The following is a 12,052-nucleotide window of genomic DNA, read 5'->3' as shown; positions in this document are numbered from 1 at the left end:
AAAAAAACCTACAGCAATTGTTCGTAATGTCACATATTTCTTCGTAAAAGAATGTAATCTCTCAATATAAGAAACCTTTGCATCATATAATGTAGACACAACCGTAAATCACAACGCAAAATCATCGCTATTGGAAATTGAATCTGCGTTAAAATAAAAACGAAAAAAGAAATCTCGTTCAGAGAACGCAAATTAATTTGTCGCGTAAAGAAGCGCGGATTAGTGAATTTTCCGTTCTGAATTTCCTCGTCCACGACGTGGTAATACTTGTCGAAAGGAAGAATGCAATATGTCGAACGATCTGTAACTCCGACTCCTCGTTTGTCTCCAGATCATTGAGGAGGAGGCATCCTCGCCGCAAGCTTCCAGAAGTCAGGCCGGACTTCGGCGACAGTTCAGACGAAGTGGTGTCGTTACACGACAGACGGCTCCGATCAATCGAGTTCTACGAGGTGGAACACAAGGCGAAGTACCTGGCGAACAAACGCGGCACAACGAGACACGGTTTCTCGAGCAGGTCGAGAAGAGCCGCGACGGCCCGGAAGGAGCGCGTATGGGACCACGGCGTGATCCCATACGAGATCGACGGCAACTTCTCCGGGGCCCATAAAGCGCTGTTCAAGCAGGCGATGAGACACTGGGAGAATTTCACTTGCGTGAAATTCGTCGAGAGGGTCCCCGCGGAACATCCTAATTATATACTGTTCACGGAGAGGCCGTGCGGGTGAGTTTGCCAACGCGTCGCTGTAAATTTGGCCCCGAACGCGAGGGGAGCTAACTAATGGCCGCTAGCACTCGCCGGTGATGGTCTATCAATCGAACGGACCCTTTGTTTAACGGTGTCGCGCGAGGTCGCCGCGACAAATCACACCTTCGAGATTTTATGTTTCATCGGGTACAAGTTTTGCTTTGCTTTGCACACGAAGAAATCGACGATATTGATTTATCGATCGAAAGATCCTATGATAGAGATGCTTGCACTGCATTTTCAAAGAAAAGTGGACTTGCGTACACTGATTTGCTGAAACTGCATCACAGAAAATTTGATTGTAACGAATCGCTGAGATAACAATTTTTTTTTTTAGGAATTTATCGTGGTTCTCGAGCTTGCTTCATTTGGTTCGATTTGCACGTTTACGTTGCAGGTGCTGCTCGTTCGTCGGGAAAAGAGGAAACGGGCCGCAAGCTATAAGTATCGGAAAAAATTGCGACAAATTCGGAATTGTTGTTCACGAATTGGGACACGTCGTCGGCTTTTGGCACGAACATACGAGACCCGATCGAGACCGTCATGTGCAGATCATTCGTGACAACATCATGTCCGGTGAGTGAAATTCCCGATGATTTCTTCGTGACGTGGGAAGAATAAATTCTCCAAATACATACACCTCCGCCAATGAGTTACTAAACATTTACTTGCTTCGACGAAGATCATTATTAGATTATACATATGCAGTTGTCTGGATTAATTTTGTTGCATATACTTATCTGTAGAATTATTTATCAGAAAAATGATTGTTTTACATGTAAAATCCGAAAAAATAACATTTGAAGAAAGATCTTACATACTTTACATTATCTCGCAGGGAAGAAAATAAAGTTCTATATATGCAGCCCGCCTTCATTTTTGCTTTGCGAATTCATTATTATTCGAGAAATAGTTTCAAACTTGAAAAAAAATTACATCGCAAACGTAACAAAATTAATGGAACGAATGCCGCGATTCAAGCTGTCATATCCGCACGAGGAGAATATGTCGATGAATGCGTAAGATTACTTATGCATTGCTATGCACTTTTTGGATTCTACATACAAAATAATAATAATTTTAAACGCAGATATCACTGTAAAATGTACATACATATATGTACGTAAAACTTCAGCAATAAAATTAATCCAAAAAATTGCATCTGTGTTGTAATGATCATTTTCCTCAAAATAAGTAAGTGGCCGAAGACTTTCTGACGGGATTGTACATTAGATAAAAAGAACCAATTGGTAAATGTTATATTAGCTGTTCTCCTTTAGTTAAGGCCCTGATATTTCTAAACTGCGCTCATGTCTCTCAATCACTTTAGTTTATGTAATCAACGCGTACGATTACAGGTGATCTAAAATGAATGCTATATCTTCGTTTTCAAACTGATCTATTAAAAGCCCCACATTATGGCAAATTTTTTGTACCATTAAAACGTACTCTGTTAGCACTATACCCCGCCGTGATTACAAAAGTGCATATTCCAGTTGCTCCAATAGATATACAAGCTATAGATTAAAAACGAAATATAGTAAATTCTCTCCAATTATCCTCCAATTTGTAAAAAAATCTGGACAATTACGGAAGAGGAGATACGATAATTCGATCCTTGCGCCTCATTTTTATAGATATTGACAATCGGCAACTACAAAAACGAGCCGCAAGGCTCGAATAATCGTATCTTCTCTTCCCAAATTATCCATTTTGTGTACAATCTGAGCGCCAATTAGGGAGAATTTACTATATCTTCTGTTCAATTCGTAATAATCATTTGTAATACGACTTGAGGTCGTATGACTTTTTTTAGAAAAACCTAAAACGGAATCTTCCTCAAAATCCACCGCCCCCTAAAAACTGCCGCCCCAGGCTATAGCCTATTTAGCCTATAACCTAAATCTGCCTCTGAATAAAGTATGGAACTTGCAAATTGTATCTCTAACTCCTCCGCAACAGTTCGTGAAGCTCAGCCGTTTCGGTGATATAAAAAAGTCCGATTTAACATGCAAAAGATCAAAGAATTACAGTATTTCGATTTTTTTGTGAATACAAGTTTACATTGATTGCACGTACAAGTAGCGTACATTGCTATTACTATATTTGTTCTAAATTGTACTACTGTATAGTACGATTTTTGAAAAATTGTCGATGTACCAGCCGATGGATTAAGCAACGTTGTTCAGTACAATTTTGCTAATGGTAATCAAAATAATTAATTTAATAATTAATTAATTATTAATATGTGATACACCTGAGTGACTAACCAATAATTTGTACAACATTTCACTTATCGTTTAAACCTAATATTAGGTCTACCGGAAAGTTCTGTCTGATAATGTCATTGCAAATTTCAATAGATATGCACATATTCATGTGAGACATATATTTTTGAAAAATGTTGCTCACAAATTGCCATCACGCTGGCAAGAGGTCGTAAGTAACGACGGAAATTATATTATACAATAAATATTACTAAATTTATGAAAAATCTATTATTCCTTTTCATTTCTTAAACGGACAGAACTTAGGTCCGGTAGACCTAATAAATAGCTCTACATCGTTTTCAGTACGTTCGCTATATAAACAATAATATATAAAAATAATAATATATTATAAAACAGTAATTGTATATAAAAATATTAGCAAAAATATTGTTACAGAAAAGATGAAAACAATGAATCACAGTTTCAATTAACGATGTAGACAAAATTAGTTCGATTTTCTCGGCGAGAAACGCAGAATCGTCGCAAATGAATGACTACAGTACCGTTGTGTACTACGATTTTTGAAAAATTGTCAATTGTACACAATGAACAGTCGAAGAATTTGCAGTAACTTCCAGCAAGGAAGATACGAAACAGTGCTGTGGAAAACGTCTTTGTACCTGAAACATCGATTCCCATCTAATTAGGATAATTACGCGCCTACCATTTTCGTTTTGTAATGCAATCCGTACGTGCCGGTACCACGTGATAAGCCATTATTCGAGCGGCGCACGGGATGTATTTCCAATTTCATGCGAACTATGTATGTCCAAATACGACGGTGTATCCAGCCTTGTATGATGCATCGGTTGGCGTACAGGATCGTTTCGGTGCGCCGGGACACTCGCAACCAATAAGTCAGCCGTGCTCTTCGACAACGTTAAGTACCGTCGATGTTTGTCGAACGTGAGGCGGGTTCCTAACCCGCGGGTTTCTAACCGGAATCGTTTGTACGTTTGCCTTCACAGCAGATAGCTTTCCGTTTTCGATTAATGGACCAATTTGCCGAAGGTATCGCGTAAATCTCACCCATCATTAGCGATGACAACTAACCGGACCCGCTGTTCTAATATTTATACGCTGGGTGACAGTGTTTCTGGCCGGCGTGATCGCGGTTCGATTAATGGATACTAATAACGGGGAACGGTAACGAGCTGTTTAATTAGCGAGCCGGCTCGATCCAATGCCATCTGTTTGCCCCCCGGAATCGTGCCTTGAGCCGGCTCCCTCCGACGCGACGCGACGCGACGGAACGTCACGAACCCGCAAAATTGCATGTGCGGCTGTCGCGGTTCCGTTTAAGGCTGTCGTTTCGGCCATTTCAATAATCCGATACCGATTGAACGGCACCGCCGGCAGATCCGTCGCGTTCGGGCAACGACGCGCAGGGGTTGCGGTCGAAGAACGAGCCGGTGCAGCAACAATCGGCAGCCGTGCACACGATCCTCTGACGTCCCCGTTGCGCAACGGAAACCATCGACACCGTCGAACGCTTTGCCGTTAGAAGTTGGACACTCGACGGAATCGATCGCTTTTGTTTCTTTGCTGTCGGCTGCGACGCGACGCCCGCTGGCTGCAGCCGGAGCCTGCTAGCTGACCGAGATCTCTATGATTTAACGTCAAACGGTCGTTTGACGTGGCCTGCTTGCCTCGGATAATCGAAATCCACTTGGGTCCTACGTCGCACGTTCGTCCAGAAATTATATTTACGTTCGGTCACGCGATTTTATCCGATGCGCCGTTTGTTCCGGACAAGTTTTATATCGTTAGATGGCCTGGTTCTTACCGGTGCATCACCTTGCACTCTATTCCATGTTTTAGAATATATAAGGAAGTAAACTTCGAGAAAACAGAACGTTTCTGACACTGTTTTATATCGCTCGATAAAAAGTAACTGTGTTTGTTTAAAATTTTCTGCGATTTTTGTCACGAAAGTCGTGGATAAATACATGTGCACAGCTTTCAAAATTGAATAACTTTTCGAAAGTAGAATTAAACGTGGAAACAGATTTCAATTTTTCGAGATCTTAAAAGGACTGGTTTACTAGACAATGTGCAAAAATATTTATGGAGAAAAAGATTTAAAAGGTCGCATTTTCGAGCATTGTCTAGCAAGCTAGTTCTTTTAGCATCTCCAAAAAATTCACCTCGTTACGTCGGTCCAATTTGAAATAAGTTATTCTGCCTTAAAAGATGTCCACATATAAATATGTATTTGTTACAACTACATGTCCAAAGAAGTTAAACGTATAATTAGTATTCACGAAGTCAGAAGCGGATTTATATTTTTGCTACCCTAGGCTAACAGATTTTTTCCACCCCGCAACGAAAAGGTGAAGGGTGATTGTAAGCATTTAAAGTACTAGATTTAGCACTTTTATGAAAACGTATACTATTTGTTATTTAAATTTTTTTGTGTCCTAAGAAGGTGCCGATCTTCACCAAATGATTAGTCGAGATGAAATGTAATATAATATAAAAGAAAAGTTAATATTTTCTGTTTAATTCGTAATAATCATTTGTAATACTACTTAAGGTCGTATGATTTTTTACTGTGTATAGGAAAACCTAACGCGGAATTTTTCTCAAAAACTGCCGCCCTAGGCTGTAGCCTATTTAGCCTATAACCTAAATCTGCCTCTGAATAAAGTATGGAACTTGCAAATTGTTTCTCTAACTCCTTCGCAACAGTTCGTGAAGCTCAGCCGTTTCGGTGATATAAAAAAGTCCGATTTAACATGTAAAAGATCAAAGAATTACAGTATTTAGATTTTTTTGTGAATACAAGTTTATATTGATTGCACGAACAAGTAGCGTACATTGCTATTACTACATTTGTTCTAAATCGTACTACTGTATAGTACGATTTTTGAAAAATTGTCGATATACCAGCCGATGAATTAACCCTTTGCAGTCGATTGGTGACTCTGAGGCATCACTAAAATTATCATGTTACAATCTACGATAATTTTTGTATTATCGAAGTTCAGATTTTATACGCTACTGAAAGTGTAACTGTTGTATGAATCACAAGATTCAATTTATTATTTTTACTATTATATATATTTTATATATATTTTATTTATAATTTATTATTTTTGTAAGCGTATAAAACGCACTTTGTCGTATTAAATGGAAGTACTGTAAGTTACAGTTAAAATGGCTTCGAGTGTAAAGGGTTAAGTAACGTTGTTCAGTACAATTTTGCTGATGGTAATCAAAATTATATTATAACATTATTAATATGTGGTACACCTGAGTGACTAACCAACAATGTGTACAACATTTCAGTTATTTATTAATTTTCGGTACGTCCACTATATAAACAATAATATATAAAAATAATAATATATTATAAAACAATAATATATAAAAATATTAGTAAAAATATTGTTACAGGAAAGATGTAAGCATTAAATCACATTTTCAAATAATGATGTAGACAAAATTAATTCGATTTTCTCGGCGAGAAACGCAGAATTGTCGCAAATGAACGATATTGGTAGCGAACGTACTGAATTGTCTCTTCGCAAGAAAGTGTGTCAATAGAAAAAATAAATGACAGTCGCGTAGTGACAGTTCTGGAATACGAGGAGGATGTGACAGAACTTCCTATCCGATGTTCTGTATATTTTCACTAGTAAAAAAGAGATGCGCGAAGCCTTGCGTTGGCGTGCAAAAGCAGCACCGTTTGTTCCCTCTAGTAAAAAGAACTTTATAAAGTCAGATTGAATAAAATCGTTTTCTCGTCGTGTAAGTGAATGATTCTCGTCGTAGGTCAGGAGTACAATTTCAATAAGCTCACGGAAGAGGAAGTGAATTCGCTTGGTTTACCGTACGATTACGACTCGATCATGCATTATGCGAAGAACACATTTTCGAGAGGCACGTATTTAGACACAATCCTTCCGATGGAAAGGGACGGAAAGAAACGGCCTGAGATTGGACAGAGACTTCGACTCAGCGAAGGAGACATCGCTCAGACTAATCTTCTCTACAAATGCCACAGTAAGTTCGCATAGTAATTATTAGACTGCGGACGTTCGCGCGGAATACAAATTCTCTGCAGCTGTTGTAAGAACCAGGAAACGCTTAAGAATCTTTTCTTAATTGTAATCAGAGTCGGGCATAGTTTATTCAAATAACGAATTACGAATTAAAGTCTGTTCGTAGAATTTATTTGAAATATTATTCGAATAAAATTGTATATAAAAAGGACATATTCGAAATTGTAAAATTGTTAACTAAATTGTTAACTGGATTGTTATAATATATAATTGTTAACTTTGATGTCATAATAAGGTTGACTGTATTTTTTGAATAATGAATAACATTGGATCTGAATAAATGTACAAATCGAACAGTTATTTCTAGTGACGATTAATTTTGCTATGAATAAAATTACATTTATAAAATAAGTGTTTATTCGAAATGTTGTAAAATAAAAATTTTATTCGAATAATGTCCAGCTCTGTTTGTAATACTTTTAGTAGGTCGAAAGTCCTCAATTCTTCTAACGTTCCCACTGTTTCAGTTATATATTTTTCTCATAAATGCATAAAATCCATCGTCTAGTGATTATGTTCCGTTTGTCAATATTAACGGCACAGATAAACGACACTTTTAAGTGTACGCTAACGTCGAAAGTTCATTCGACTACGAATTGAACATACGTAAAATTGTAATAAATTTGTAGATTCTTCAAATTATCATGAATTTTGCTAAAAATATTTTTGAACAAATTTGTGAAACATAACACTTGTGTGTAAATTGAGGCTTTATCAACTTTGTGTCATAGCAAAAACAGATTTCATTTACATTTAAATTATTTCATTGAGTCCATTCACGCGATTATAGCAAATGATACTATCAAAATGCCTACTTAAAAATTGTTATCATCGATCCTCATCACGTGACAGCTGATTTTTGTGCAAAATAAAAATGTTTGGCATCCATCGTACAAAACAGAAGTTCAATCAAGATCAATAGCTTCAATAAATTGAAAATAATTTAATAAGATTCTTAAATTATTCTAATGTCATTTCACATTAATTTCAAATATCCATTTTTTCCATAAATGCATAAAAACCGCAGGGTACAATCTATAGGGTACAAATCAATGGGTGTTAGTCTATTCAAAAGATAATAACTCGGACAGTGATACAACAATAGTAAACCCAGACATATTTACCCAAAACTTGGCACTCGTTGCAAGATACCAGGATCCATTTTTACACGAAGCTATAAACGCTCCAACCAAATTCTAATTTCTCAGCAGTTTTTTCATAGTTTCGAGCTTCTCGATAAATTCTTCTATAACAATATCAACGTGAATCATGATGCAACAAGTAATTTCTAATGATTTCATTTGCGGTTATCGTTACCGATAGGCTTCTCGATAAAGCGTTATATTTAATCAAACAACCAACGTCAAATAAATAAGCTTACAAATCTGTAAAAGGAAATCGAAACGTTGAAGTATAAATGCATATAGCTAAAAAAAAGAAAAATCGTGAGAAATCTTCTCGGTTCAAGAGCGAACCCATTCGATTTTCACGCAGCGATCATTTAGCATGAGAATGTCTCTACATTTTCATCTGCAGAGTGCGGTAGAACGTTCCAAGAAAACAGTGGCACCTTCGGATCCCCGACTCACCCGAACAGTTCGCCGGCGATCGAAGGTGAACGCTGCGAATGGCGAATCACAGCGACCCATGGTGAACGGATCGTGTTGAACATCACGTCGTTGGACATATTTAAGAGCAACTTCTGCCGCAGCGACTACCTGGAGATCAGAGACGGATACTGGTACAAGAGCAACGTTCTAGGTGAGATGAATAACGCGCGATGTCGAAGCTGTAAACGTAGGGCGAAATTTACATTCATCCCTGATTCTACCTCTGTATCGCCCGGTTCTGTCGCAGACATTGCAATCGTTCTCAGTTACGAAATAACCGACGACCTTTCCCGAGCCGGTTCCAAAGACAATCCAATGCGAGAAACGTATTTTTCCAGAATCGCGTGCATTGGTAATTAATGGATAAAAATTGCCTGTTTGATAGCTGCGTTCGCGGAGACGGGTCAACCGCGGTTTACAACCGTAATCTCCTTATTTCATCGTTAAATTGTCACCAGCAGCGTTTCTTTCTGGAATATTAATGGCTGGACGATTTAAAGCTTTAATAAAGCGTTTACATCCTGCATTGTGCGATTCTTGTGCTTTTATTATTGTCATTTCTGCTTGAAGTATTACAAAACTGTTTAACGCTTTGACCGCCGTGTCACTCGTAAATGGGTGACGAAGTTATTTGCTCTTGGAAAATTAATTTCCACGCTAATCCATTATATTTTTCTGACTTCATTAGGATCTGCAAAACGTAAAAATGTTGGAAAAGTAATTTACGTCATACAGTTGAACTTCTTTTTAATTGAATTAAACGAAATACTTTGATGAAAATGAGGTTGTTAACGTGGCAGTCAAAACGGGAACCTGCCATGGTCAAATGAACAGTTTTTTATTTTGCATATTAAATTAAATTTCAAACGGGGGTAAACTCAATTATAATAAATTTTTAACATAAAATTTAATTATAATAATTTAATTATGATAATATAATTTAATTTAATAATATATTATAATATAAATTATAATTTTGATAGAAATCTAACTAGAAATTATAAATTATGGTAGATTTTTAATAGAAATTTAAATTAATTGACTTTAAATGCGGGTGAAGTCAATTATAATAAATATTTAATATAAAATTTAATTATAATAATTTAATTATGATAATATAATTTAATTTAATAATATATTATAATATAAATTATAATTTTGATAGAAATCTAACTAGAAATTTTTTAAATTACGGTAGATTTTTAATAGAAATTCAAATTAATTGACTTTAAATGCGGGTGAAGTCAATTATAATAAATTTTTAATATAAAATTTAATTATAATAATTTAATTATAATAATATAATTTAATTTAATAATATATTATAATAAATTATAATTTTAATAGAAATCTAACTAGAAATTTTAAATTATGGTAGATTTTTAATAGAAATTTAAATTAATTGACTTTAAATGCGGGTGAAGTCAATTATAATAAATTTTTAATATAAAATTTAATTATAATAATTTAATTATGATAATATAATTTAATTTAATAATATATTATAATATAAATTATAATTTTAATAGAAATCTAACTAGAAATTTTAAATTATGGTAGATTTTTAATAGAAATTTAAATTAATTGACTTTAAATGCGGGTGAAGTCAATTATAATAAATTTTTAACATAAAATTTAATTACAATAAATGATTGTCATAAATTCAAATTATTATAAATTTTGATAGAAACTTAAATTTTATTATTAACATATTTATATACATTTTTATCATCTATTTATAAAACTTTTTGAAGACAATTATTTTATGCTTTCGATTTTATACTTTCTTCGAGGCGTTACTTACTAATAAATACGAATAAACACGTTCGACTTTGATTTTTCTCCGTGTGCAAAAAGGTTAATTTTCCAAAGAGCGTTCGCGAGCAACGATCAAAGGGCGTGGAACATCCAATAAAACTGATCACGCGACGAATCCGGACAGATTATATTAACGCTGTGTTCGATGATAACGCAGGTCGATTCTGTGGGAGCGGCAAGATCCACGAACCCATCGTCTCCACCGGAAGTAGGATGCTGGTAACGTACGTGACGTCTAGTCGTCAGAGCGGTCACCGTGGTTTCACCGCGAGCTACGAGGCCGTTTGCGGCGGCGAGGTGGAGCTCGACGGCACCGGTCATTTGGAGTCGCCAAATTACCCGGAAGAGTACCAATCGAGCAAGGAGTGCATCTGGAAGTTGTCCGTCCCGGAGAACTTCCAAGTGGCCCTAAAGTTTCAATCCTTCGAGATCGAGAACCACGACAATTGTGTGTACGATTACGTCGAGGTCCGCGACGGTCATAACCGCGACTCCCCATTGATCGGGGTTTACTGCGGCTACAAAATACCGCCGGACATTAAGTCCACGGGGAACAAACTATTGGTGAAGTTCGTTAGCGACATATCCGTGCAGAAGGCGGGATTTTCAGCCACGTTCATGAAAGGTGCGGATTCCGTTTCGCGTATATTACCTTAACCGGGGACCCTTAACACGTTGAATGCCAAGCCGGTTTCACAGAAATTGTCCGTGGCGCCACGATGAATTTTCTTTTATGTGATACATATAATGTTGAAATTTTATCTGCAATAGATAAGTTACAGTGTATAACCATGTTTGACGTGTTAATTGCGACAGGGGTCACTGTTTGAATTGACGATGGTGATAATACAAAATTTTGGATATTGACATTTGTTTTAAATTATATATACAGGGTTCCCCGGAAAGAATCATCCGATTTCAAAAATTTATATTTTAAAAAATTACACACAGGAAATTATAATTCAAACACGAATATAACGGGAAAATGCGTGAGTTTTTGTTTACAAGTGTTCAATATGACTTCCTTTCGTTACACGTATGATATCATTGCGATATGAAAGTTCTTGCCAAACACGGTGTAATGTATCTCTGGTAATTGTTTGTACAGCATCACAAGTGCGTTTTTTCCGATCATTTACACTTGTAGGTAAAGGTGGTACAAAGACAAGATCCTTCACAAATCCCCAAAGGAAGAAGTCGCATGGGGTTAGGTCGGGTGATCTCGGAGGCTAACTGTGTAGAACCATATTATCGGATGAACTGCGACCAATCCAACAGTTTGGTACATGAGAAAAAAATAATAAAAAGTAAAACTCGCACATTTTCCCGTTATATTCGTGTTTGAATTATAATTTTCTGTGTGTAATTTTTTAAAATATAAATTTTTGAAATCGGATGATTCTTTCCGGGGAACCCTGTATTTCTATCAATTTGGGTGCGCCGGTCACCGGTGGCCCCCATGGCGTCACCGCCAAGTTAAGTGCCGGTCACCGGTGACCCCCGTGGCATTCAACGTGTTAAATAAACTGTTACAATGGG

At 36.5% G+C, this 12,052-nt stretch overlaps 1 protein-coding gene across 1 annotated transcript in view; it reads left to right on the top strand.

The window, feature by feature from the left end:
• The window catches only part of tok (tolloid-like protein 1 tolkin), a 160,050-nt gene that overhangs the window by 138,096 nt on the left and 9,902 nt on the right, over positions 1-12,052 (top strand). The window contains exons 5-9 of the mRNA XM_076522261.1: positions 332-724; positions 1,146-1,324; positions 6,796-7,026; positions 8,622-8,846; positions 10,671-11,138. Of these exons, the coding sequence (XP_076378376.1) occupies positions 332-724; positions 1,146-1,324; positions 6,796-7,026; positions 8,622-8,846; positions 10,671-11,138 (1,496 nt within the window). The remainder of the gene's footprint in view (positions 1-331; positions 725-1,145; positions 1,325-6,795; positions 7,027-8,621; positions 8,847-10,670; positions 11,139-12,052) is intronic.

Source organism: Megalopta genalis, chromosome 5 (genome assembly GCF_051020955.1).
Source record: "Megalopta genalis isolate 19385.01 chromosome 5, iyMegGena1_principal, whole genome shotgun sequence".
In the NCBI taxonomy this organism is placed as follows: Eukaryota; Metazoa; Arthropoda; class Insecta; order Hymenoptera; family Halictidae; genus Megalopta; species Megalopta genalis.
Note: the sequence above shows the minus strand (reverse complement) of the source record. Positions and strands in the feature narration are given on the sequence as shown.